Below are 25,624 nucleotides of genomic sequence, written 5' to 3'. Positions count from 1 at the left end.
ATCGAAGAGCTTAAAAAAATAGGTTGAAATAGAAAAAGGAAGTTACCATTTTAGTCCATTTTATTTCATTACAAGAGATCAGTTTTATAACGTAGTCAGTAATATAAAACATTTTCGTAATATTTTATTCTATAAACAGCTTAATAGTACAGGCGAGATACATACCACTTGTTATAAAGATTATTGTAGTATAAAATCTTTTGTTAATCATATATCGAGAGAAAAAATACCAGAATTACAGGAATACAGAATTATATAATTACCAGAATTACAGGAATACAGAATTAGGTAATTACCAGACGCGACCAGGCGATACAGTTCGCCTCATCACACGTTAGCCAAATAAAACTTTGAAACACGGGTACTTAGTTCATCATACGATGCGATATGTTCGACTACCACAATTGGGATGTAGTCGTGAGCTTATATTGATTTTTACATCAAAATAAAATACGGTAAAGTATTATTTAGGTGTTTTACGTAGCCGATTATCTTAGTGTTACCAGATACAAATACGTAAATTAACCCCGTCTCTCTTGCAATTTTTAAGAAATTAAAATAATATATTCTGACTAGCTAAAACTCGAGCACTAGGAAGAAATTATACTACAACAAACTTATATTTTGTGAGTTAAAAAAACAGATTACACTATTTTTACGGAAATGTAAATTTAATAAATTATAATTAAAATAAATAATTTTGTAAATAAAGCAGTTTCAAATGCAAACGTACCCTCATTGCTGATATAATTAACACGCTAACTGCAACATTATTTCATAACAGGAATGTTTAACAAACTATAATAAAAATAGATTCGTTTCACACTTAGCACAGACTATGGGCGCATTTGAAATATCTTAAATAATCATGGCTACTAATACCTAGCTCACTTTTATACATATTCATCATAGCAAATACAATAACAGGTGACAACACTATATTAGTGTTGCCAAACTATGGATATTTACGTCTAAAAATAAATATAATTCTATCAATAGGGAAACCTGACAATAGCATAGACGGAGTGTAATGATATCGTTTTCAATAGCTATCAAAACTATCGATAGACTATCGTTCGGCAGTGTTGGCAACGTCAAAGCTTAATAAATATTTTTTATAGTAATATATTTTGCTCTGGCAATATTACTGGACTTACGCCATGGACTTTGCTGACGTGGCATGTTTTTCTTGTCTGTTTAACTTACGTAAATAATTTCCTAGTTCTCGATGGAGTTTGAATACTACTACCGCCGCCAACATTAGTTCTTCGAGTGTCGTCAACAGGCGCCACTAGATTCTATGCTCAGTGTGAAACGACCTTTGACAATTCCCTGTCTAATCCTCCATCCTCCGATAACGATAAATAGCGAAATAACAAGCGACAACATAAGATTATAGTATCATGATCTTCATCTAATTTACCTAACATCTTAAATCCACTTTATTTCTAAAATTGTATACAGCATACCGAAAAACTAAGTAGATTATAAATAAGTACGAGATATCTTAAAATAGTTGGCTACATTTAATTTACAATGCATAATTGATAATACGTTATAACCAATCGGAATGGTCGAGTAGCCAATCACTGATCGCGACTGACTTCATAGCGTTCAACTTGATGACGTCATGAAACATACGCCAATCAAATCAAATTCGATTCGAAGTTTAAAATACGAACTTACCTGAAAAGTAGCGTCAAAATTTAACTCAACAAATCCATCATTTCATTATCATTCAATTTCTTCACATTATTATTCGCATTTTCTGTCTTCTGATTGGGCAATAGGGATTCGAAAGCCGACCAATCCTGTTTGACATTGGCTGGATGGCTTTGGTTATTGGCCCATTTGTTGTTGAAGTTGCCGCTATTAGCGTTCCATTGGTTGGAGGTGACGTTTGATTGGAGGTGGCTGCCGTCGGGTAATCCTATTGACGATGGAATTTGGAAGCTTTGGAAGTTGTAATTTTGTGCGTTGTTTGGCATGACGGGTATGCTGTGTCGAGGGGCCATGGTGTGCCCAGGATGACTGTTGGAGGGGGCGAGGAATGATTTGCTGGAGAGTTGGTTGAGGTTGGTCTGTAGTAATGTGCTGGTGAGGTCAGTCGGTTTGGCAGGCTGTGTGACCGGTGCTGGTGGAGGGTTCAGCGGTTTCTGCTGCGCGAACTTTCGCACTGTTTCTTGTTGTTGCGCTAGTCTGTAAGTATAAAATAAATATGATAAGTTCATAAGGTTGACTTCAACTCCATGTAACTAATTTCACTCATTTCATTTAAGAAAGTCCGATTATGACGGAACAGTCTCTACCTTGCAGAGCAGAAGATCACAGATTATAAAAAAATCGTCGTTTTTTTTTTTTTTTTTGTTTAGGGCTCTTCCGCACTGCATCCGATACTTATCCGATCCGAGTCGATGACGGATCCAAAGTGGTTTTGGAACTATTTGGTATCATGGTAGCTTACGCACTAAGTACATCGGATATCCGTCATCCGATAGCTCTTAAGTTATGTTTTTACTATTAGATATACAAACAAAAATACTTAGTTACGGCAATACTCATCTCACTATTTATACGTGAATTATAAACAATAATGCAGCACCCACTCACCTCTGCTTATCTTCTAAACTAAGCGCCATTGCCGACTGACTAGGGCTGACCCCGATACTGACACTGGACACCTGAGGGGTGAGCTCCGGAGATTTCTGATCAGTCCCTGAGAAGGCGTCGATGCCTAGCCCGGAGAACATCGAATCTAGCTCGCTCGGCGGCTGCGGCGCCGGTACCAACGACTCCTGAGAAGCCAGAGCGTGCTCTAAACCCCTGCGAATGTCCTTCAGTTTGAGTAAAGTCTCTCACATTTTATCTTGGGAAGGACTCAGGGATACTCAGGATTGAGGAAATCACTCAGGGAGTTAGGAAAGAAAGCGCTTACGGGAGGTATACAATACAACACAGAACTCTTACAAAAACACACAAGAGGCTTAGTAATATTAGTTTTGTAATTTATTAAAGGATCCAGCTCGAAGTCGCACTACTGAGAATTTAAATTAAGAATTCTTTGAAAAACTTTAATATAATTTTTGTGGAATGATGTCATTCTGATGTGATTCTTAGATCTCTAAAATTATATACGAAAGTTACGAAACCATTTCAAATACTCACTTAGACTCATTCTGTATGGAGTTGAGTTGTTCCAATTTGGCCCGGTGTTCCGTCTCCACTTTGCTGATCATCTGTTTGACCAGACTGACCAGAGCATTGAACTGGTTGAGGGTCAGGCCGTTCTCGACACAGAGAGGGATTAGGAACGGCAGGACTTTAGTGGCCATCACCTCCTTGGTTATGCCGAGCTTCTTGTGGCTTAGAGCAAGTTTGTATATGCCTGGAAGATGGGACGTTAAGTTAATCGCTTAAAATCGCTTTGTTTAATGTCTAATGTTTAAATGTGCCAGTATGCAACCAGGATGATGTGCCTAGGAGAGGTCACATCATCACAGTACCTGCTGATGTCGGGGCCAGATGCCGAAAGTATACTTCTAGTGTAAATTTTACTCCCTTTCTAGGGTAATTATGTACTTCAAAATCATAAGAAATACCGACGGCATAAACATGCAATGCCAAAGTTTGAAAGAGACACTAAATCGAAAAAAAATTGTCTGAAAGCGTTGTAACTCACGAGTCTCGTAAACTTGTTAACTGAAAAATAAAATGTAACCTTAGGTAAGGATCTAATAGTAATTTACCTAAGATTCCCATCAAGACAGCTGGTTCTCTCGACGGTATCTGCGGCAGGAAGGGAATGATCTCATCAAGCACCAACCACTTGTCTAAATGCTCCAACAACTTGCCCAGACACAGCAGCCCGTTCACACGGACAGACAGGTAGTTCGTGTTTATACACAACTTCTTTATACGTGGCAACAACGCATTCTTCATCGCCGGATAGTCTATCAGCGAAGCAAATGTTGGTAGCACCGACAAGCATAACTCTTGTATCTGCTGAGCGTCAGACTCCAATGCTCTGTACAACATTGGCAGTATGTCTGTCTTCACTTCTTCCCCGGGTGTTAATTTCAGTAACAGTTCCATCTTTTGCATGAATATCAACAGAATTTGAATGGGATCCTGAATTAACATGGCTGGCTTCAATACTGGTAAGATGTGCTTGATATACTCTTCCTTGCTAGAATTCTCAGCGATGAGCAGTACGTTTGGTAAAACGAACGGTACCATAGGCGGGTTGACGAACTCTTTACTGAGACACGGTAAGATCCGGTATACGCAGACACGGTGAGGCATTTTCTGTATGATTTGGGGAAGGCCCTTGTAGAATTGTGACTTCTGTAGATTATCCCATTGGAATAGAGAGTCCAGGTAGTTCAATGTTTTCACACCAACATCTTCGAAATACGGAATCTGTAAAACAAGTCTTAGTAAAAATGGATTCCTGATACGAAAAATTATGTTCAACACCTGTGTTGTTCAGGACCAATTAGTATTGCACATAAAAGCGCTACGTAGCGCGAAATAAAGTGCTAAAGTTAGACGAAAATAGTTATCATGACAGAAGATACACACTATCGACGTGCATGTGTTGTAGCGTGAAGCCCATTTTCGCGGAGGTCACTTATCTAAAGACCCATACAACATTTAAGATGTAACTAACAGTTTTAACCTAGAACAATATACTATTTTACATGGCATATGATTTTACACAGAACATCATATAATACCTTTAGGAACTGATGTGGGTCTGGCCTCAATTCTGGTGTAAAGTTCAGCATCAATTTGACATACTCTCTCAGTCCATCCGCGACACATGCCAATTTCGACGACGGTAACTGTCTTATATCATGTGCGAACCGTTTGAACTGGTAGTAATCATTACCAATACCCCCCAACGTCTGATGACCAGGACTATGTATTGTGTAGATGAGCATGCCGAGAGAGTACATGTCACTTGCTTGAGAGTGTGACGCCGATAGGACGTACTCTGGAGCCACATAATCAAGTGCTGGCTGGGTCAACGGATGCATAGCCTGACAATGTTCAGTGAAAGGCCAGAACGGCTCAGAACCAGCTGGGCTCTGGTTAGCGACACAAAAGTCAAAGCCAAATATCTTCCAAGCACCCTGCTGGTTGACGATGATTGATTCTGGACAGATGTTATGATGGAGGAGTTTGACGTCTTGGTGAAGGAAGGCCAAACCTTCAGCGATCTGCATTAACCCATATTTTATTTCAACATCGAACAGTTTATAGTTGACTAAGATTTTCGGGATTGGTTGCGGCATATTATCTGTGTTGCCGAGAATATTTGCGAGACTTGCAAAAATAGGTTCAGTGGCAAATGCTAAACTTTCCCTACTTTCTTCGAGACCATGTTGGACGGTGAGGATCTGCGGGTGTCGGAGCTTCGTCAGCTGAACAATACCACGTTTTAATGTTTCAATCATGATTTCCTTATCAGCTCTGTTCCATCTGTCCAATTGCTTCTTTTCCAATACAAAGATGGAGGCCTCCTGTTTTGTGGATTTTTTGTAACCTTTGTAAACTTTCCATAGTAAACCTGAAATAAGTTTGTAAATTTTCAATATTACTTTTTATCACATATAAAAACACTAGCTTGTGCCCGCGGCTTCGCTTGCGTTACATTCGGGGTAGGTAAAACACACAGTTCACCTCGAAAACTATGAGAAGTTCAATATAAAATTACATCCCCTTTTTGAAGGGGTTAGGGGCAGATTTAAAAAAAAATGATGCATGATTTAGTCACAGATAGTCCGCATACCAATTTTTATCTTTCTACCTTGATAGTTGTGGAATGCTTCATACAAACTTCCACAAACCCAAATATTAGGGAAGTGGGGTGTTAGAAAGAGACAAAAATAGCCTGTCACTCTCCATCATTTCAACTATCTCCACTTAAAAATCACGTCAATTTGTCGCTCTGTTTTGCAGTGTAAGACAGACAAAGAAACAGACAAAACCACATAGTATATACCCATTCACATTTATAATATTCTTATGGATAATGACGGACTTTCGAGGCCACATTCCCCAAAAAATATAGATGGCGCTGCACAGATTTGCCTTCATTTAACCTTCTAATTTCATGGATAACAGTAATATGCATGTTTTATCTATGTATTTGGGTATAAATGATAACATTCAGGCACAACACATCTTCCACCCATTATTATTCTGATCAAAATAAAATTAAGCAATTTAGGTAACAACATAATTCTATGTGTCTGATCCAAATATCGAGAAACCACTAAATTTATACATATGAGCCTCTGCCTAGATATTATATATTTTTTTAATTATGTACCCCGAGCATTGAGGAAATAGGCAATTAATATGTTAAATCTGAACAGCGCTATAGTTGTTTTTGGGGATGTGGCCTAGAAAGTCTCTTATGGCCCATTTTATAATACTATTAATATTGCTATTAATTAATTATATTAATTAACTAGCATACTTCCTTGTTAATTACTGCCATTAACTTATTACTATTTAATTCATTTAATACTTAACTACCTTTTTGGTACATAGGTACCAAAGACATATCATTCATTTTGTTAAAATATTGCATCATAATAATCTAGATTTAGTTTGGTACCTTGCTGATCATTTTTTTTTATTCTGCTAACATGCGATTGGTCCCTCGACCATAAGCAGTTCTGTCATATTGCCAGTGGGATGTTAGGCATGCCTTTCCAGTGTCAGGTTGCCTTGTTGTTCTAACAAAATATAATGCTTATAATAGTTCGAACAATACATTCAGAAACATTCTGATAAAGTTGCTCTTTCCACTATAAAAAGTTTGTAAACAAATGCTATTATAGCATAAAATTTTAAGTGTTACTGACTAGTTCCCTTTGAATAAGATAGGGAAATCTTTATCAATAGGCTTTGTATTTTATTGGGTAATTTAAGTTTTTTGTCCAGCCCTGGGTCAAGGCAGCATTAGGCATTTTTTAAGCCTCAAAAAATTACCTTCCCTATATTGAAATATAAATCGACACACTATCAAAAATGATTATGATTTATGCACAATTTGCATTATACTAATCAATGACGCATACGGCCAAGAGTTCTGATGCATTTCTAGAACAAACTATTGGCTAAATTACCTGGTCCTGCAGTAGCGATGAACTCAGTCGCCTCGAACTCCCGAGTGACAGGGTTTCCAGGCAAAACGCCTGACAACTGCGACACTGTGTTGCTGACCGATGAGTAGAACTTGTTGAACACCTCCATCCTGATAGTTAACACTTAACTTTTTGGAATTGTGAAAACAAAAATCATTACAAGGGCCAGTCTGATTTTTGTACGGCCATGATGTGTCAAGTTGACATTTGGATTTGCGTTTAGAAATTTATACCATGGTAGTTTGCATGGTAGAAATAAAAAGGCCGCTTTACACGACACGACAGGCCGCTGTTAACGTGATTAAAATCAACAGCTTTCATTTATTTTCTTGCCGTGCCTTTCTGCGTAAATGTAACTGAAAACGTCAAACTGTTATGTTTTGTCGACTATCCATCTATTCTATTTCCATCAGTTTTCTAAATAAATTTCTACAAATGTGTGACTAACGATTAAAGTTGCAGCAATGCACCGACTAGCAGCAATTACATCGATTATCCTATCAGTTTTACCCGTCATATGGTCAGGAAGCAATCCATACGAACACGAACCATATCGTCCTTTGGGGCCTTTGGTGAAATGCACTTTCTTGCCACTGGAGTTCTTAGAATGTGATGAACCATACGACCATAAAGGCAATTACACGGCTAAAGAAGCTGCTGGGCACGGCTGCGTGAAGTACGGCGGTGTTTATTACAAAGATGTTGAGATAACTAAAGCGCAGTGCAAAGTGTTTGATGGGATCGAGTGTTTTGGTATAAGGAGCTTCCTGCGCGATGGGTTTCCGTGTGTTAAGTACTCGGGCCACTACTTTACGACCACTTTAATCTACAGTATACTTCTGGGCTTCCTGGGAATGGACCGGTTTTGCCTGGGGCAAACAGGTACAGCGGTAGGAAAGCTGCTGACATTAGGAGGACTCGGTATCTGGTGGATCGTAGACGTGGTACTACTGATCACAAACAGACTGCATCCAGAAGATGGGAGCAACTGGAACCCATTTGTATAGTTATAAGTTTATAACTCTAAATTAATATTAAGTTAAAGTGGATCTTTACTTTGTGATATTGTGTATTAAAAAAAATGTAAATAAAATCATTTATGACTGTTTTATGTAATTTGTAGTTTCATTTTGTTTTCTCATTTATGTGCTTAAACATGCAATTAGACAGACCAAAAGCAATTATGACTATCTCCAATTTCTAAAAACCTGGGCTTCTATTTCAATATTTGACCTGAATTTCTATTAAGTATCTAGTTGTTACTTTTATTTCACAAGAAAGCAAAGTGGAAACAAAAATATCTAAAAGGTGCCACACCATTGTGAGTGGAATTAGACTATTCCAGTTTAGCCATTCAATTTGTTACTAGGTAAGTGTAGTCCAGCCTAGACCACATCATCACTTACCATCAGGTGAGACTGTGGTAGAAGTGAGCCAATATTATTTTAAAAAGAAAATCTTTTTACCATATTACAGTCACATAAGAACAGAACTTCATAGCTTAAAAATAGGTATATAAAAAATTATATACAAAAATGTGTACAATTAAATAATTCTACACAAAAGTGTAGAATTATTCATTAATAAAACTGTTTTTATATTAATGTAAGGTGCAGTGATCAATCCTAACAGAAAACTTTATCTCATTAAAAATGTGATATTTTCTAACAGTATGGAAAGTGAACCACTATACTTTTATATATACAGATTATATACAAAAATGTGTACAATTAAATAATTCTACACAAAAGTGTAGAATTATTTGTTCATTAATAAAACTGTTTTTATATTAATGTAAGGTGCAGTGATCAATCCTAACAGAAAACTCATTAAAAATGTGATATTTTCTAACAGTATGGAAAGTGAACCACTACACTTTTATATATACAGATTATATACAAAAATGTGTACAATTAAATAATTCTACACAAAAGTGTAGAATTATTTGTTCATTAATAAAACTGTTTTTATATTAATGTAAGGTGCAGTGATCAATCCTAACAGAAAACTTTATCTCATTAAAAATGTGGTATTTTCTAACAGTATTGAAAGTGTGGTTCACTATGCAACTATGTGATAAAACTCAAATTCTTTTCAAATACTCACTCACCTACTATGATCATATAGATTCAGGACACAAGTGACAATTTCCTTTCCTTCTAATCTTATTTGTTCATACTGGTGGGAAAAATAGTATAAAAATAAGAAATTAACAGTGGTTCTAAATAGAGGAATTAAATACTCCCATGCACATGAGTCGGGTAAAAATGAGAAAAAAAAATGAAATAAAAAATGAAAACATTGATATAAATAAAAGAATAGATTGGATGTTAAATTTTATTTAAACTTAAGCCACCAGGGCTGAGGCGGTGCTCGACTCATACTTCCAGTTGGGGGGGAGCACGCTCTTCGTCTTATAGTAGCGGGCTAGCCTGTGGATACGGGACTCAACCAGGATAAGACGGAACTTGCTGTCCTTGTCTTTCCTGTTGCGTTCCAAGTGTTTCCTCATGGCTACGGCCTTTTTGATCAGGTAGTAGAGGTCCTCAGGCAGATCGGGGGTGAGTCCCATAGCCTTCATGATACGGAGGATCTTTTTGCCGGTGACGAATCTGACTTGGGCGACACCATGTGAATCCCTAAGCATGACACCTGAAATGAAGTAAGGAAATATGGTGATTGAATTTTATATACACAAAAGAGGTTTAGTTAGGTTAATTTCAATCAAGATTTGTCAATATGGCCGGTTTGTGTAGAAAAATACTTTTCTGCTATACAGCGCTGTGATGTTCAGTGTAAATTGATGAAGACCATACTTATTTAAAAATTTACTGGAAATTTTCTTACTTATGAAAAATAGTACCTCAACAAGGTCAGAGAGCTTCATAACCAGGCAACTTATGGACATGTTAGGGAATACGAGACGTGGCGATAGGATAAATGCTAAGTCCCTTTAAAAGTGTCATATGCTTATAATGCAATGTGTTTTTGAAATTCCACACATTTATCCAGTGGATATCGCTAAATTCTCGGTATTTTCCACTAATAAAGCTAACAGAATGAGAAGAACACATATGAATATGAGAAAATGCAAGAAAACAAGCGAAGTATACGTACCAATTTGAGAGGGGGTGAGACCCTTCTTGCCGAGTTTGAAGATCTGTTCCTTGACATCATCAGCCGTCAGTTTCAACCAGGTTGGGACACTGCGGCGGTACGGCAGCGCCGATTGGGAAATACCCTTACTGAAAACACAAAAATCACACTTAGAACACACGCCATGTGGTGGCCACCAAATCCGTATAGGTTATGTAGCGCTCCCAATCAACATTTTCAAACTTCTAACAACAGAATTTCATGAACAGCTTATAGAACAGACGTTGCACTACTGAATTATCAAATAAATTACCCAGGTGCGTGCATACGACCCATGGTTGCGGCTTTTTATTAAAATTGCCGAACTGACAACGATAACAAGAGAAACCAAAAAGATGGTGCCCGGAAGGTGCAATTTCATTCAGTCAAATCCATTGTCTATGATCATTCGGTCTTTGCTAGAGATACGAAAACCGGTATTTTATTCTGTTGTTGTGGTGGTAGTGTAAAAATAAATGAAATATTACGGAAACGTTCAATTTTAGATGTACCGTCAATATCATTTGACACTGAACGTCAAAACAAATGGCAATATAGATAACCATATCCGAGTGGTTACATTACATCCTCTTTGATTTTCGACTATTTGCTAATACTGAAATTGGGGTCCTTTTATGTTAAAAATGGCTAACGCCTACGGTGTTTCTGAAGCTGAGCTAAATATCGCTAAACAGCAGGCCGCTCGGCGTGCTGAATTAAGGAAAGAGTTCATAAAACAGAAGACTAACCCGTGGAAAAATGCCGCGGAGGCTGGTTATGTCGTATGTATTCTAATTACGTAATTTTGTTATTATCCTTTCTAGTAAACAAAGAAATACTAAGTTAAAATACAGTAGAATTCAACTTTGAATGCTTATTCACGTTAATTAGTCATCATTTATGTTTAATTTAGTCATTAAATATAACATTGAAATGATTTTTTTTCAGTTCGACCCTGCCATGCAAAAGTTCACGTCAATGAAAGCCACCCATTTCCAGTTATTCAAGCCCAATAGGAGTAACAGTTTGTTTGGTATATTTGCCGTTGTTGTCCCCATGCTTACTTATGGCTACCTCATTTACAACGAGCGGACCGCTCGCGAAGCAAAAATCCGTTCTGGAGAGACCAAATACAGAGAGAGAATGTTCAAGTTAGCTTAAATATTTATGTACCTATCGACACAATCTAAAGCTCTGTAGAACAATAGTGTAAAATAATATAATGTGGTTTATTTAAATAAATTGTATTTTCTTTCTGTTGTTAATTAATAACTTTAATTTTGTAGCACTTTTCCCCTCAATAGTACCTAATAGAAACTATTGACACTGGCTGATGAATCATATTGACATAATATTAATTACACTGCAATTTGATCTTAGCTATTTTGACACTGCCAAAACATAGTTTTCTTAAAAACAATTCTGCAGTTATTAATCTAGAATTTCTATCCAAATTCTGATAAATTAATCCTTTATATATAATTATTTTTTAATAGAAAAATGTCTAAAGGCGGAAAATGTGGTTATCCATTGTCGGAGCTAGACTGCAAGATTCTTATGGATCAGATCGCACGTCGAGCTAAATACAGACAAGAGTACCTTAGAGCTAAGTCAGACCCCTGCAAACACTCCACAGAAGCAGGATATGTTGTAAGTATCCTCTCCTGTACCCAAGCATGGGACCGGGCGGAATTACATGGCGTCAAGTCATCATAGACGATGTTCAGCTATGATGCCGTGGGCATGTCATTAAAGTTGTCAGTACTAAATGTGGTTACAGTTGCAAGGTCTCTTTGGCTCTGCCTACCCCGAAACAGTTCACTGCTGTTTTTGATGCAATAGGGTTTGTGCTTATCGTAAAAACAGACTGGAAGCAAATTGTGTTTTATTTATTTGTACATTTATTGTTACAAATATTATTAATTGACGTCATTAAACCCCGAAAGGGTTTGCCCCGGCATCATAATATATACATATTGACGATAATACGTATTTTGACGATAATACGTATTAGTGGTGTGCCGGATCGTTAAAAATGTATATCCGCGGATACGGATCTGAATACGGATATTTAGAGTAAAGATCCGCGGATACGGATCTTTATTTTCTTAAAAAAAAAGATTAAAGTTTTAGTTATTTCATTGTTATAAAAGTGATATTTTATCTTGCTTTCATTATAAAGATCTATCTAAATTTTTGCAATATAAAGGTGCCAAATATTTGTTTTTAAGAAATAAAAACAATCTGAGTGAAATTTTATAGATTTTTATTTAATAATTCTACTTAATCACCTGAAAAAGATCCGCGTGAAAAGTAACTGACACGGATACGAATTTTTCTTTTATCTCGGATATCCGCGGATACGGATACGGATATTTGGAACATCACTAATACGTATTGACGTTGTAGGTATTGTATGTGACGAAAAGGCTACACCGACCCACACCCCGGACACTTCATACAAAACACAGACACTACACATTGGCGGTATCGTACGTCACGTCTGACGCCCATAGGATTGAAGACTAAAGTAAGACCGGGGGGAGGGGGAAGGTAAACCTAGCTCAGCCGCTGGTGGGGAGCGGAGAGTTGCCGTCGCTTTCTATTCTGTAAATTCCAACATTATTAATGCTATCTTATGGGTGAGGGACTGATCATCTCTGATCAATTCATTATCGTAACATTATCTGCAAATTGTCTTCTGAATACTTGTGTGACGTCTACTCACCCCATTCGTCACGGGCGTGAGTATTATAACTTTTAAAATCTATGTTTTATCTTTCAGTTCGATGAAGCTATGCAAAGATTCGTTTCTATGAAATGTACCACTTTGGATCATTTCAAGGCAAATTTTCGGACTACCGTATTCGGCGTAGGCGCAGTCGTCATTCCAATGTTGACGTATGGGTACTTTATATGGACCCAACGACAGGAAATTGAACGTTACATACGCTGTGGTAAAATCAAATATCGAGATAGAAGATTTAAGCTTCGGTAAATAAAAGTTATGACTGCTTCTGTTAATTATTTCCTATTATTTTTTCGGTTGGCAGAGGAAGGCCTAGTAGGTCATCACTAATTTAAGAGCCACGCTCTTGTCAGTGTAGCAATCTCCATGCTACTTTTTAGGGAAAAATAGGGCAGTGGTTTCCGTCTTGCCTTCCGCCCAGCACTTCCATCCCATAAACACCTCTACCAATCCGAAGCGGGGCAGAATGGTAGAGTATGATTGTTTATATTTTATATTGTTAATAGATATATATAAAAGAGCGAGGCCGCCTGACACAGGTATCTTGCATACCTACCTAGACAAGTCTTAGCCTACTTTAGATTTAGATTACTTTGTAAGCTACTGAAATATTATTTTTTTACTTTTTTTATGTGATATGAGGAGAGGCATGTGTCCAGTACTGCATACACTGCACAGGACAAAAATGTAACCAGATTTTTTAAAATCAAACATTTTCCATTCTCATAAACATTTTAATTCAGAAATCGAACAAGCTTCACATACACTTAGCATTAAACTATAATACTTATATAATGATACATCAACGTTTAGCGGTCATCAAGCGACTTATCCCTGGTGATAACGGAATCTTCAAACTTGACCATGTAAGTTGTGCCTTTATGCCAGTGGGCAGTCACTTTGGCAGGCTGAAAAATAAAATTTTACCATTTATTACTTATTGCATAACATACCCACATAAGTTGGTCCTCTCCTACCGTGCAGCTTAACACGTTCACTGTGAAAAGGACCACAAATTAGACAATAAATTTAAAACTCATACGTGCATGGCCCATATGTGGGGCACTAGGGAAAATAGGTAAATCCGACGGGAGTTTTTTGAGATTGTTTTTTTTTTCTTGTCATCGTGTATCTATGTACATAAAATTCAATGTGTTTATCGAAAAATAACATTGCACGTGAGGGGTTGATATGTAATTTTCAGTTACACAGTGAACGTGTTAAATGTCGTCGAACTTCGGTAGACAGACTGCGATTGGATGCAGACTGATCACCCGATTGTCCGAAAGTAAGATGATACACGATGTAATTTTAAAAAAAGTACGTAGTTGTTACATGAGCCTTGTCAGGGGCCTTTGCCTATTTTTCCATCATAAATGATATACAAACACAAACTTAAACAACAGGATTACGGTTACGCACCGCATCGCACTTTCCTATGGGTCTCTCCTTTTCTGTCACTCAGTACCGTCATATGCTAGAGGGAGACAATGCACGCGGCGGAATCTAATTTAAACTATCTAATTTCAATTACAGACATATGCACCTTTTATATTTGTTATTATTTTGATTAAAATAAAGAGTAGTAACATACTTCTATACATAATCTGGTCCAAATATCAAGCAACAATGAGGGGTTTTCCAATCGGCGTACCCCAAAAACACGATAGATGGCGTTGCTAAGCTTTTTTTAGTTTAAACTGCTAATTTCATGGATAACAGACATACTGCATCTTTTGTCTTTGGTTTTGTGTATAAATGATGACCGTTTTTTGTTTTTAGTTTGCATTGTTACTAACATCTATGGACCTGTGAATGAAAATAAATAATTTGAATTTTGAATTACATTAAGGTAAAATTACAACTTCCACCCATTATTATTCTGATCAAAAAAGAGCAGCAATATAGGTAGCACCATCATTCTATACATAATGTGATCCAAATATCAATCAACAATTAGTTTTATATACCTATATGCTTCTGCCACTACATTACATTTTTTAATAATTATGTAGGTACCCCAGCAATGAGAAAATAGGTACTATCACGTAAAAAGCGAACAATGCCATCTATCGCGTGTTTGGGGAACGTCGATTGGAAAATCCCTCGTTTTTATATAATGCTTTTGCTTTATTACATTCAATTAAACTTCAATTACATTCTATTTTTGAATAATATGTACCCGAGTAATGAGAAAATAGGTAATTATCACGTTAAATTTGGACGGCGGCGCCATCTATATTTTTTTTTGGGGAACGTAGCCTGGAGTTTCATTACTTACAAATCCACTTTTAGTCAACACTGCCTCTATGATCCCAGCGTTGAATGTCGCGCAGTTTAAAGAGCCTTTATCTTTAGGCACACTGATGAATTTGTTCACCTGAAAAAGTAACACAGCTTTAGTTCTATATAAGCCTCTTTTTTTTCTACCATTAGTTTAATATTAAAAAATGCGTCATAACTGCCAAAAACTTATTTATTTATTTTTTATAAATAAATATATAAATTTGTTGCCCTGTAAAAATAACACAGCTTTAGTTCTCTATAAGTGTTTTTTTTTTCTACCATTAGTTTAATATTAAAAAATGCGTCATAACTGCCAACAACTTATTTATTTATTTATAAATAAATATATAAATTTGTTGACCTGCAAAAATAACACAACTTTAGTTCTCTATAAGCCTCTTTTTATTTTTTCTACCATTAGTTTAATGTTAAAAAACGCATAACTGCCAGCACTGTATTCTCAAACTTGCATTAGTAAATAAATAAAAAAAAAATGGTGTGTAAAATAAAGACGACGAATTTTTAAAAACAGAAAATATAATATTTAATAAAAATATTTAACACTTTCAAGGACAGAACGTCTAATGACGTTCCGATTCCAAGTTGTCATACTATCTGTTATGAAACATGGTCTCTGCACGTGAAATGTTTAAATACAGAAAATATACTTATAACATTTAATAGTAAACATTTATTGGTTGTTCCTGAGCCCATCACCACACTTAATAAACAACTTACCAATGCATCCTTCTCTATAATATAATATGTTCTCTCATCATCATTAGCGTGTTCCAGTTTGTCCGCCTCTTTACCATAAAGTACCTGAATATAAAATACCATATATTAAGCAAAATGATTTATAAAAGTTATAAATATTCCTGACCAAATATTGCATTTAATGTTATAAATATTCCTGTACCCAAAAATTCAATTATGTGTTATAAATATTCCTGTACCCAAAACTACTAAGATTTTTGTTTTAGCTTTTTCTGTAAAAAATCTGACCCTTCAAATCTTCAGGTTATGAAAGCAGACTCTGTGAAAATATGGCGATTTCTTAAATGGTGAGCCTGGTTTAAACCCTGGTACCAGACTTGCACCAATGAGTTATTTGATTAATTTATCTTATGTGCAGTTTTCACTAACATAGTTGACTCGATTTATCACATTGCTCTAACATAAGGCATGGTGAGGTGTGGATACTTAGTTCATCTTACGATGGATGTACCCTTGACTACCCCATTGGGATATAGTTGTGAGCCTGTATAATGTATGTATTGGTTTTAAAGAATGTTACATTAAAGAATGGTGTTCAATTGTGAATGCACCATGGTTCAGCAAGAATGAAGAAATACACGAATACCTTAACATTCCAACCGTCGCTGAAGACATCAAAAATTACCAAAAGAAACATCTCCCCTCGCATCAGAGCTGATAGACCTTGTAAAAGTGGTGAAACAACTGAAGAGAAGCCATGTTGTATACAGTGGGAGGCTGTGACACTGGTTGTAACTTCTGACACGTCATCTATCCACTCAATGAAACTGCTTATAGTCTAGAGGACTGATTGTAGTTTAAACCAAGAAAAGAAAAAAAAGAATGTTACCTTCCAGAGAGTAGACTTGACAAAGAGCAAAATGTTCAGCAGCTTTATCTCTCTCTTGCTACTCCTCTCTCTTACAAAGTAGAGATCCAGAAGTCTTGTGCCCACATCCTGTCCTATATCTGATAATCTACAAACAAACATTATATATATTTTTTTTCTTTTTCTGTAGCCTAGTTAGTGTCCCACTGCTGGGCAAAGGCCTCCCCTTTCAACATAACAAACACAACATTATAAGAATTAAAAATAGTACAAAATGTAGAACATATACCACTTAAAACATAGCATTAGAGTGACATAGGTATCTCTTCTCTTTCATACTAAGCTGTACATTACCATTAGTACCAAAAGAGACATATCTCTCATCTCTTTCATACAACCGTAGTATATTAATTTTCTTTAAAATACAACTGATTACAAGACATGCCACTTAATTTATTTTTTCTAGTTGCATTTGTGAAGACTGTCGTTTAGTCAAGTTAAAATACATAATTACTAAACCAAATAAGATTCTCGATAGCCGAAACCTTAGTAATAACGCTGCAAATCATATTTTAATGAAACCATTTAATCAGCTACGGTTTTTATGAATCGCGGTAGACAGGAGAATATGAAAACAGAACCATACATTCTACCACCAGAATGTCTTAAAAAACTAATTGTACTTACTTATTCTGTAGTTCTTGAATAGAATGTGATCTATTCTGACAATACTGGACGATTTCAGAGAACAATAAAGCGTAAAAAGCCAGCGAAACCTCCCCTTTTCCTTTGCTAAGAGGCTTGTCAAGAATCGATGTCTTTGAACGACTAGACGACATGGTGTGCACTTATAAACGTCTTTGATTAAGTAAGTAATCGTTTTCCACGCAACTATGACTAAAATAAGAGCTGAAAATAAAGATTTTTAGTTAGAAATTGAAATCAGCTCCGTATTTATCATATTTTGCAATGACAAATAACAAATGTCAAAATGACAGCACAGCGTTTTTTTTTTCTTATAATGACGGTGGTCGTGCGTAACGTAACTCTGTACTGCCACTACCAATTATAAATTCAAAAAGTATATAAAATTAGAATATAATAGAAAGATAGCTTTCAGTCAGAGAGTATTCCTTAGAACAACTTGGAGTTCCTTCGGCTTACTTATACAAATTTTAGACCAAATGTTATATTATGGCTACTTACTATTATAGCTTTATTCGCTTATCATTCCGTGCACATTGTATAAGTCGACTATTAGATTAGTCCATTTCAAAATAAACGATGGCCTGCTGTTCATTATATCCAACTTTAGGCTACTATAATTATAATAAGCGCGAGTGGCTGCAAGAGATATCTCCTGAAAGCATGGCTGTGCCCACCCCGATAGGGATGTGAGCGTTTTAGAACTTTTAACATAATCATAATCTCACGATTATATTGCCAATTGGGCTAGTCAGAGGCACATCCATTGCAAGATGAACTGTATACCCACGTAGCTAAATGACGAAACAATACGCCGCCTATAAGGGGCTTTTGCAGAACTTCTAAACTAATCCTCATTCGTTTCAACTCGGTGTTTCCCCTATATCTCATCTCTCAGGCCTTTACATCTTTATCAGATGATTCAAACAGCGTTTCTGTGGCAGCTTTCCCCTATATAATAAATCGTATATTACATCCACTTACGTAATCACAAAGAACTGATTACTACAATTTGGGACAGCCGCGCGACCCCGACTTATTGACTTGTATTCAATCAAAACTAACTAGAACATCAATATAGGACACAGATTGACCCAAGTTGCTTATTATCGCAGTCTTTTACGTAGAACGGTAGAAGTCAAGATCACGTCTCGTGCTCCTGTCTAAATGCGGGCCTTTCCAAATTCAAAAATATCTTTATTCAGTAGGTAACATAGTTACACTTTGAATCGTCAATTTTTACATAACGAACGTTTCATCCGCCTAAAACTACTGCAGCTTCTCACAAACTGTATAGCCGGGGCAAAGAAGCTGCAAGAAAAACCTCGGCACAGGGACCTAGAGGTTCTTTTTTTTAAAAAAAAAACATTAAATATTGTTATAGAATTGAGTAATTTAGCTGCCTAATATGAGTTCTCAGTTAATCCCATGCATACATATCTTCTAAATTCCAGGCTCTCTCTCTCTCTCCTTGGAATTTATTATTCCCATCTGATGGTGGGGTCTGCCTTCTTCGTACTTCTCTTCCACTTCGCTCTATCAGACGTGTCGTTCGTTTGCACATGCACAGGTCCTTTTTGACCACATCCGCCCATCTTGTTTTTGGTCGTCCTCTTGGTCTAAGCCCTGGTATATTTAGAGGCCATTTCAGGCTATGTTCCTCAAAAATAATATGTATATATGGCGCTGTCCAGATTTAACATGATAATTACCTATTTTCTCATCACTCGGGTACATTATGTACGGTCAGGAGCAATAATATGTACACACTTTGGTACCATGTCACACTAACTTTTTTGACAAATTGAACTGCAAGTCTCACTAAATGTCAAATATGTTAGTGCGACAGAGTCCTAAAGTGGGTACATTATATTACTCATGACTGTATATAAAATTGTTGCTACCTATATTGCTTCTCTTTATTTTGATCAGAATACCTAATAATGAGAGTAATAAAAGAGAAAAATCATTGTACCCAAAAACATAGATTAAATTAATAACCTCCGTTTTTTGAAGTCGGTTAATAAATACCGACTACGTAAAAATATTTTTAAAAAATAAACCGACTTCAAAATCTGTTTAATAAAAAATAAGAATTAATATTTTGTTCAATACAATGCAAATTAAACAGTCGTTTTCTTGTTCCAACTTGGAATCGAACCCGGGTCCACTGGTTTGTAGGTCGAACACAGAGGTGGTCGCTTAGCGTCATACATAAATAATACAAATTAACACACTAACGCACAAGATGATCGTAATAAAACTCTTGACGTAATTAACAAAAACTTTACTTCATACAAAGCATTATAATAACAGCGTAATTATTGTAACGTAAAGTTTTTAGTAAAAGTGGGGCAAGAAATTTGTTCCTAGCTGAATGGAACGCGTACCTTGCCCAACTTTCGCTGCAAATTGTACGAATAAAAACAAAATTGCATAAATACTTATTCCAATATTCATATTCAACATACGCCTCAATGAGGGACTTTCCAGGCCAAAAATAAAAATATAATTCCCTAATTAAAAATGAAAATGGCGCCGTCTACGTTGCCTTCGTTTAACCTCTAATTTCATGTATTTGGGTGAATATCAAAATGTGTCAAGTTTGGTGGCGAACTGTCATATAATTTTTTCGTGAAAAATTGGGGAAATTGGGAATTGAAAAATTCCTTTTTCATGTCGGAACCGAGGATCCTTTTGGATCTTTTTCATGTCGGAACCCAATTTTTCACGAAAAAATAATATGAAATTTCGCCACCAAACTTGAAATTTTGAGATTCACCCATTTGAGACATGTGCATTTTTTATCTTTGCTTTTGAATATACTATTATGACGATTATTCTTACACCAAGGCACATTACATCTTCCAAACAATTTATTCTGTTTAAAATAATGAAAAGCAGAATAGATAATTGTCACGTTGATGTTTACAGCGCTATCTATATTTTTTGGGGGAGCGTGGTCTAGAAAGTCCCTTATTCTGTTGTGCCTAGGGCATAGTATCTTAAAGACTTGTACATAGTTAAAAAGTTATTTTTATTAGGTTCAGTGCAAATCTGTAGACCTGACACGAAACACTAGCGTACCGTCAATCAGTCAAAATGTATGGGTTTCCTCTAAACTCCGTTAATTACAGCTTGATTACTTTGACAGCAGAGGGGTTAAACCACCCACATTGAAACAACTCATACAAAAAAGCAATATTGCTATTTGACATTTGTTAAAATTGCGCAGTAGCTTTTATATGCGCAAATGTCAAATTGCAATATTGCTTTGTAGATGAATTGCTTCAGTGTAGCCTTTTAAACCCCCCAAAAAAATATATCGATTAGTGCGAAAGAGACGACAATACGTATCAGAAAATGTAGTTTTGACAGGTGTCAAATTAATGAAGCTATATCAACAGTAGCTTGAATGTCGCGCGTGGGGGCGCTGTTCAAATTCCCATACATTTTTTATTCGATACGTGATGTTGGAGCCAATTACGACCTTGAGGCGACTGGTCACGTTACCAAGGTCGTTTACAGATCGGGGCACTTATACCATTGTCAATAGAGGCCATGAATGTCCACATGTTAAATGTTGTTGCTTAGGTTCTGTTCAGACTACGAGCGACCAAGTAGCTTAAATTCTCCTTTTTTGGACGTGACATTGTAGATTTCTCGCATAAGTATGGCATTAACTACTTGAGGGGAGCGCTGAGGACTCTCACCCGGTACAAAATTTACAACAACAGGCCTGAGGGTGTCCAGTTAGGCGAGGACCTCGGCCGGCGGCGTCGTCTCTGGTGGGCCGGTAACGATAAGCGCTTTATAAGAAAAATCTTCGACCACGCCGGCGGGGTCCTACTGTGGTGTCCGAATACGCACGATCTTTAAGGTTTTTGGTGACCTGAGTCACCCAATAGGTAGCTCGCAGTCTGTCCAAGCCTTTAGGTCATTTTATCTTTTGTCGTGATTATTCTCACATAGAGTAATTTTTAAAGAGCGTCTACGACCATACCTACATATTATTATAGATATACACAATAAGGTAGCTAATTCCCCACCATAATAAAAAAACAAAAACAAATTCCAAGTTACTTTCTTTTTGCAAATGGTATTCCATAATCTCAGCTTACCCCGGTTGGAAATAGGCGTGAGTTTATGCATGCATGTATATTTATACTTTTTGTCGTTGTCCATCATCATCGTCTGTCATTGTGGACGGCGATAGGGCTCACCACCTATCAAGATGGTCTAACAGAAACCTCGGTGTGTACATAGTTCTTGAGATGGATGTACCTCTGACTACCCCATTAGGAATGTAGTCGTGAGCTCATGTAATGTTAGGTACTGCCCACCCCAGTAGGTATTAGACTTGATTTTACAAAGTTATTTTAGCGAGAATAACTACGACGCTAGATAAAATGACTCAGTAACACATTTAGACAATATTATTTCATCGCATGCGCACGATCACGGTCTCTTTTATCGCAATAACTTGAGTGCTTGCATTACATTATGTAATATGACACTAGACACAAGGCCATAAGTTTTTTAAAGGTTTCGGCACACCGAAAGTAGTTTAGAAGCAGAGCTTGGGGTTAAAAAGGTCACATTAAATTTATCAAAAAAGCAATATGGCAATTCGATATTTGCGCGTATAAAAGTGCGCGATGTCAACTAATCTCAAATAGCAGTTTTGCTTTTCAGATGAATTAAATGTGGCGTTTCAACCCCTCCAGGTCACAAGCAACGGGGACGTTACAACCGCGGCCGTTGTCGTATTTGTTCTCCCATATAAACGTTTATATTTACGCACTAATTCGTGTAAATCCATAACTCACGCAGGCGCACAAACTACGCCAATTAAAACATGTGCGCAAACTGCGCTGCTTCTGACTCGCTTTAGGTGTGCCAAAGCCTTAAGATCTGAGGCATTAATTATCGCTATTAACAAAACTGATAAAAACTCACTTGAATTTAAATTCTCGCCCTAATGTGTTGGACGGACTTTAATACAATCAATTGCAGTTAGGTCCTATTGGTTTTAAGCATAATGATACCGATTTTATTTACGTAGTGTATCGAGTGCGTGTGACAGCACCCTAACACCGCAGCTATTCATCAAATTAATTCAGTTGAGTTACTTATGCATACAGTATTATACTTTTAAAGATGGTTTCTAATTCATTGTAGTCTATAAATACACGTCTGCTTACTGTTAACATACTACAGATGTATACGGGAAAGTATTCAGTTTTTTTTTACCCAGAACATTTTTTACCCAATGTCAAGCGGGGGGTTAAGTTTTACTTTTTACCTTGTAACATTTTTAGGGCTGTTAATAAATTTATGTAAAATATAAAAGAGTAATAAATTATAAAAATGAAAATATTTTTTTTATAAATATACAGAAAATGTTTTACAAAGATGAGAATTTACCAGTTTTGGTATAAAATATTATTATCTTAATTAATATTAAATTATGCATTACTAAATTAACATTAAACAAATTGTGTTGCAGGTACAATATTTTTTTAACTTATCAACTTTATTTTGTTAGTAATTGTTAGTAGATTTAACTTTCAACAAAAATAAAAACAAATTTCTATTTTCAGGTCATTTTTTTGAAAAATAATTCTTTGGTTCTTTCTAAAACTATGGAAAATTGGATAATGTAGTAATTGAAATTTAAATATTGACTTAGTTTTTGAGTGAGTTGACAGATACAACTATTTTTTTATATACAAAAAGACGAACAGAAATTTGATCAAAAACAAATTAAAGCATTCCTCATTCCACTAAAACAAAATTTTATGAATATTCCCTCCTACAATTATTCCATTTTTACCACTTCAAAGGATATCACTCTAAATATTAATTAATTATACGTACTATGCATTATACTTTTCTTAAAAATTATGGCCAAATTGTGAAAGTGTTTTTTTTTTTTGTGGCAACATTTATAAATAACTTTTTGCCGTTCCATTCCCAAAATTATCTACATATTCGTTACAAAATTATGCTTAAACTTGTTATGTAAACTATACTACGGTATGAGTCAATATGTACACCTAAATTTTTTTATAGTTTTTTTTAACAACATGTAGATTGCACAGTTTCTGCTTCAAGGAGGTTGAAATCCATACCATTGGGGCGGTTGAAGCCAGTTTTGATGCCGTCCCAGCCGTCTTCTACCTTGTATTCTCCTGTTTGTATACGGTTGTACACTTCTTGAGCAACTAAGACAAATGCTTCTTCTACATTCTGACCGGTTTTTGCAGAGGTTTCTACATGGTGAAGACCTATAACAAAACATAACATCATAAGCAAAATTTTTCAGCAAAAATGACGATTTATGTTATGGCAAACCATAATTTAGATGGGTTTAATAGTGTCTCTAATTAGGTACTAAAGTTTCAAAAGTATGGAAACTTTAGGTGGACGAAACTTGGTAGAAATAAGATGAACCTTGTGTCCATCTGGTGTACAATCTATTTGTCTCTTATGTTTTGTCCTCTGTACAATAAACTAGTGAATAAAGCTGCTTCGTAAACAGAATGAAGGTTACAGTTTATGTTGTACTAATAATAATATTTACATCATTAGTTAACTGGAATTTCAATCACAGGGTGGCTGACTGATAGACAAAAACCAGACCTGAGATAACAATATTGTAATTCATTGAACTGTACTAACTTTGTCAATAACATTATGTGTACCTACTACATTGTTTAGTCAGGAATAACAAGAACTTACAACTCTATGAATAATATGATGAATGATTTAAGTAACTGACAGGTCTGCCTGACTTGTTATAAGATGGTCAGATATACTAAATAAAACAGCTGGTCCATTACGGCAATCAACTACAAGAGATAGAGAAAGGTGGAAAGGGCTAGAGGAGGCCTTTGTGTCGAATGGACAAGCTAAAAGGAGAACTGGTTAATGTGTGTATTTATGTTTATTATGTATATTCTTTTAGTAAATAAAGGCTTTTTGAATTTGAAGGTAGTAACTACATAGGTAGTTAGCTAGGAGCATGTAAGAATAAATCTTATTACCAATGCCAATAAAAAATAAATATTAGGCAATGTAAGACAGGTTCTTATTTTGAATATCTTTGCAAATTATAATGACATTGAAAATGGAATATATAAATAATTAAAAAGTAATTACCATTTTCCTCTGCAAACATTCTGGCTTCCTCGCACGACACTTCCCGCCGGGCTCCGTTCTTGTTGTCAGTACCTACTAGGTCCACTTTGCATCCCACCAGCGCGAACACCGGCCTATGGGGCTCTATGTGTCTCTTGGCTTCCATCATCCACAGAGGTATATGCTCAAAACTGGACCTGTTACACACATCGTACACTAAAAGAGCCCCAACCGAGTTCCTGTAGTACGATTTTGTTATGGATCTGAACCGCTCCTGTCCTGCAGTATCCCATAACTGCAACTTTATCCTCGTCCCGTCCTGAACTTCTATTATCCTTGCGAAGAAATCCACCCCCACCGTAGGGTCCGACAGCTGTAATATAACGCGCAATAAACTCCTCTATCCTTCAAAATTTTACGCAGAAATACGAAAACAATGGAAAAATCACTCACCTCTGCGAATTTGCCATCTGTGAAATATTTAAGCAATGAGCTCTTTCCAACCGTACTATCCCCGATTAAAATCAGCCTGAACTGGTAATCAAATATCGGATCAACCATTTTAGTTGCAATTTCAATAACATAAAATTAGTAGCAACAAAGACCTCGTCAAAAATTACGTATCAGAGATAAACGATGAAATGACTGATTGATGAATGATGAACGAGATTCGAGAATGGTGTTATCATGCGATGTGATAGGCGCTATGGATGCATTCAAAATTAAATAAAAGATAGAATAAAAAACCGATAGTTTCCGAAAAACATGAATGGACCGCTTTATATAAATCATAGACATTACAAAACTAATGAATGAACGAACGCAAAAGCAATCAATGTTAATACTCAATCGGGTTTTTTG

General features: G+C 36.1%; 6 protein-coding genes across 6 annotated transcripts; 2 read left to right on the top strand and 4 right to left on the bottom strand.

The window, feature by feature from the left end:
• Positions 1 to 42: 42 nt before the first annotated feature.
• Positions 43 to 7,354, bottom strand: LOC126371452 (SCY1-like protein 2). The gene is made up of 6 exons (XM_050016753.1): positions 7,143 to 7,354; positions 4,737 to 5,572; positions 3,747 to 4,419; positions 3,166 to 3,385; positions 2,611 to 2,823; positions 43 to 2,199 (listed from the first exon to the last, which is right to left on the bottom strand). The coding sequence occupies exons 1-6, from the start codon at positions 7,267 to 7,269 to the stop codon at positions 1,707 to 1,709; spliced, it is 2,562 nt and encodes an 853-aa protein (XP_049872710.1). The 5' UTR covers positions 7,270 to 7,354; the 3' UTR covers positions 43 to 1,706.
• Positions 7,355 to 7,502: 148 nt separating this feature from the next.
• Positions 7,503 to 8,276, top strand: LOC126371542 (TM2 domain-containing protein CG11103). The gene has a single exon (XM_050016868.1). The coding sequence runs from the start codon at positions 7,625 to 7,627 to the stop codon at positions 8,165 to 8,167; it is 543 nt and encodes a 180-aa protein (XP_049872825.1). The 5' UTR covers positions 7,503 to 7,624; the 3' UTR covers positions 8,168 to 8,276.
• Positions 8,277 to 9,483: 1,207 nt separating this feature from the next.
• Positions 9,484 to 10,686, bottom strand: LOC126371549 (40S ribosomal protein S13). The gene is made up of 3 exons (XM_050016874.1): positions 10,570 to 10,686; positions 10,278 to 10,405; positions 9,484 to 9,812 (listed from the first exon to the last, which is right to left on the bottom strand). The coding sequence occupies exons 1-3, from the start codon at positions 10,590 to 10,592 to the stop codon at positions 9,508 to 9,510; spliced, it is 456 nt and encodes a 151-aa protein (XP_049872831.1). The 5' UTR covers positions 10,593 to 10,686; the 3' UTR covers positions 9,484 to 9,507.
• A 253-nt stretch (positions 10,687 to 10,939) lies between these two features.
• LOC126371584 (uncharacterized) lies at positions 10,940 to 11,456 on the top strand. Its single transcript, XM_050016906.1, has 2 exons — positions 10,940 to 11,077; positions 11,244 to 11,456. The coding sequence occupies exons 1-2, from the start codon at positions 10,940 to 10,942 to the stop codon at positions 11,454 to 11,456; spliced, it is 351 nt and encodes a 116-aa protein (XP_049872863.1).
• Positions 11,457 to 13,764: 2,308 nt separating this feature from the next.
• Positions 13,765 to 17,902, bottom strand: LOC126371539 (trafficking protein particle complex subunit 5). The gene is made up of 5 exons (XM_050016865.1): positions 17,603 to 17,902; positions 16,937 to 17,063; positions 16,069 to 16,152; positions 15,326 to 15,424; positions 13,765 to 13,952 (listed from the first exon to the last, which is right to left on the bottom strand). Exons 1-5 carry the CDS (start codon positions 17,752 to 17,754, stop codon positions 13,854 to 13,856), a joined length of 561 nt encoding a protein of 186 aa, XP_049872822.1. The 5' UTR covers positions 17,755 to 17,902; the 3' UTR covers positions 13,765 to 13,853.
• Positions 17,903 to 19,892: 1,990 nt separating this feature from the next.
• LOC126371532 (ras-related protein Rab-39B) lies at positions 19,893 to 25,423 on the bottom strand. The gene is made up of 3 exons (XM_050016857.1): positions 25,217 to 25,423; positions 24,785 to 25,136; positions 19,893 to 23,910 (listed from the first exon to the last, which is right to left on the bottom strand). The coding sequence occupies exons 1-3, from the start codon at positions 25,322 to 25,324 to the stop codon at positions 23,702 to 23,704; spliced, it is 669 nt and encodes a 222-aa protein (XP_049872814.1). The 5' UTR covers positions 25,325 to 25,423; the 3' UTR covers positions 19,893 to 23,701.
• Between the last annotated feature and the right edge of the window lie 201 nt (positions 25,424 to 25,624).

The sequence above is a fragment of the Pectinophora gossypiella genome, chromosome 12 (genome assembly GCF_024362695.1).
Source record: "Pectinophora gossypiella chromosome 12, ilPecGoss1.1, whole genome shotgun sequence".
NCBI classification, from domain to species: Eukaryota; Metazoa; Arthropoda; class Insecta; order Lepidoptera; family Gelechiidae; genus Pectinophora; species Pectinophora gossypiella.
This window is presented reverse-complemented; position numbering and strand designations above follow the sequence as displayed.

Excerpts from the sequence above, each read along its gene's own strand:
- LOC126371532 (XM_050016857.1), bottom strand. The coding sequence starts at position 25,324 with ATGGTTGATCCGATATTTGATTACCAGTTCAGGCTGATTTTAATCGGG. Across the intron at positions 25,137-25,216 it reads CAGATGGCAAATTCGCAGAG|CTGTCGGACCCTACGGTGGG; the intron begins GTGAGTGATTTT and ends GTTATATTACAG. Across the intron at positions 23,911-24,784 it reads AATGTTTGCAGAGGAAAATG|GTCTTCACCATGTAGAAACC; the intron begins GTAATTACTTTT and ends GTTTTGTTATAG.
- LOC126371584 (XM_050016906.1), top strand. The coding sequence starts at position 10,940 with ATGGCTAACGCCTACGGTGTTTCTGAAGCTGAGCTAAATATCGCTAAA. Across the intron at positions 11,078-11,243 it reads CCGCGGAGGCTGGTTATGTC|TTCGACCCTGCCATGCAAAA; the intron begins GTATGTATTCTA and ends ATTTTTTTTCAG.
- LOC126371542 (XM_050016868.1), top strand. The coding sequence starts at position 7,625 with ATGCACCGACTAGCAGCAATTACATCGATTATCCTATCAGTTTTACCC.
- LOC126371452 (XM_050016753.1), bottom strand. The coding sequence starts at position 7,269 with ATGGAGGTGTTCAACAAGTTCTACTCATCGGTCAGCAACACAGTGTCG. Across the intron at positions 2,824-3,165 it reads TCCATACAGAATGAGTCTAA|GGGTTTAGAGCACGCTCTGG; the intron begins GTGAGTATTTGA and ends GGACATTCGCAG. Across the intron at positions 2,200-2,610 it reads AGTTTAGAAGATAAGCAGAG|ACTAGCGCAACAACAAGAAA; the intron begins GTGAGTGGGTGC and ends TTATACTTACAG.
- LOC126371539 (XM_050016865.1), bottom strand. The coding sequence starts at position 17,754 with ATGTCGTCTAGTCGTTCAAAGACATCGATTCTTGACAAGCCTCTTAGC. Across the intron at positions 17,064-17,602 it reads ATTCAAGAACTACAGAATAA|ATTATCAGATATAGGACAGG; the intron begins GTAAGTACAATT and ends GTTTGTTTGTAG. Across the intron at positions 15,425-16,068 it reads TTATAGAGAAGGATGCATTG|GTGAACAAATTCATCAGTGT; the intron begins GTAAGTTGTTTA and ends TTACTTTTTCAG.
- LOC126371549 (XM_050016874.1), bottom strand. The coding sequence starts at position 10,592 with ATGGGTCGTATGCACGCACCTGG. Across the intron at positions 10,406-10,569 it reads GGTCGTATGCACGCACCTGG|TAAGGGTATTTCCCAATCGG; the intron begins GTAATTTATTTG and ends TTGTGTTTTCAG. Across the intron at positions 9,813-10,277 it reads TCTCACCCCCTCTCAAATTG|GTGTCATGCTTAGGGATTCA; the intron begins GTACGTATACTT and ends ACTTCATTTCAG.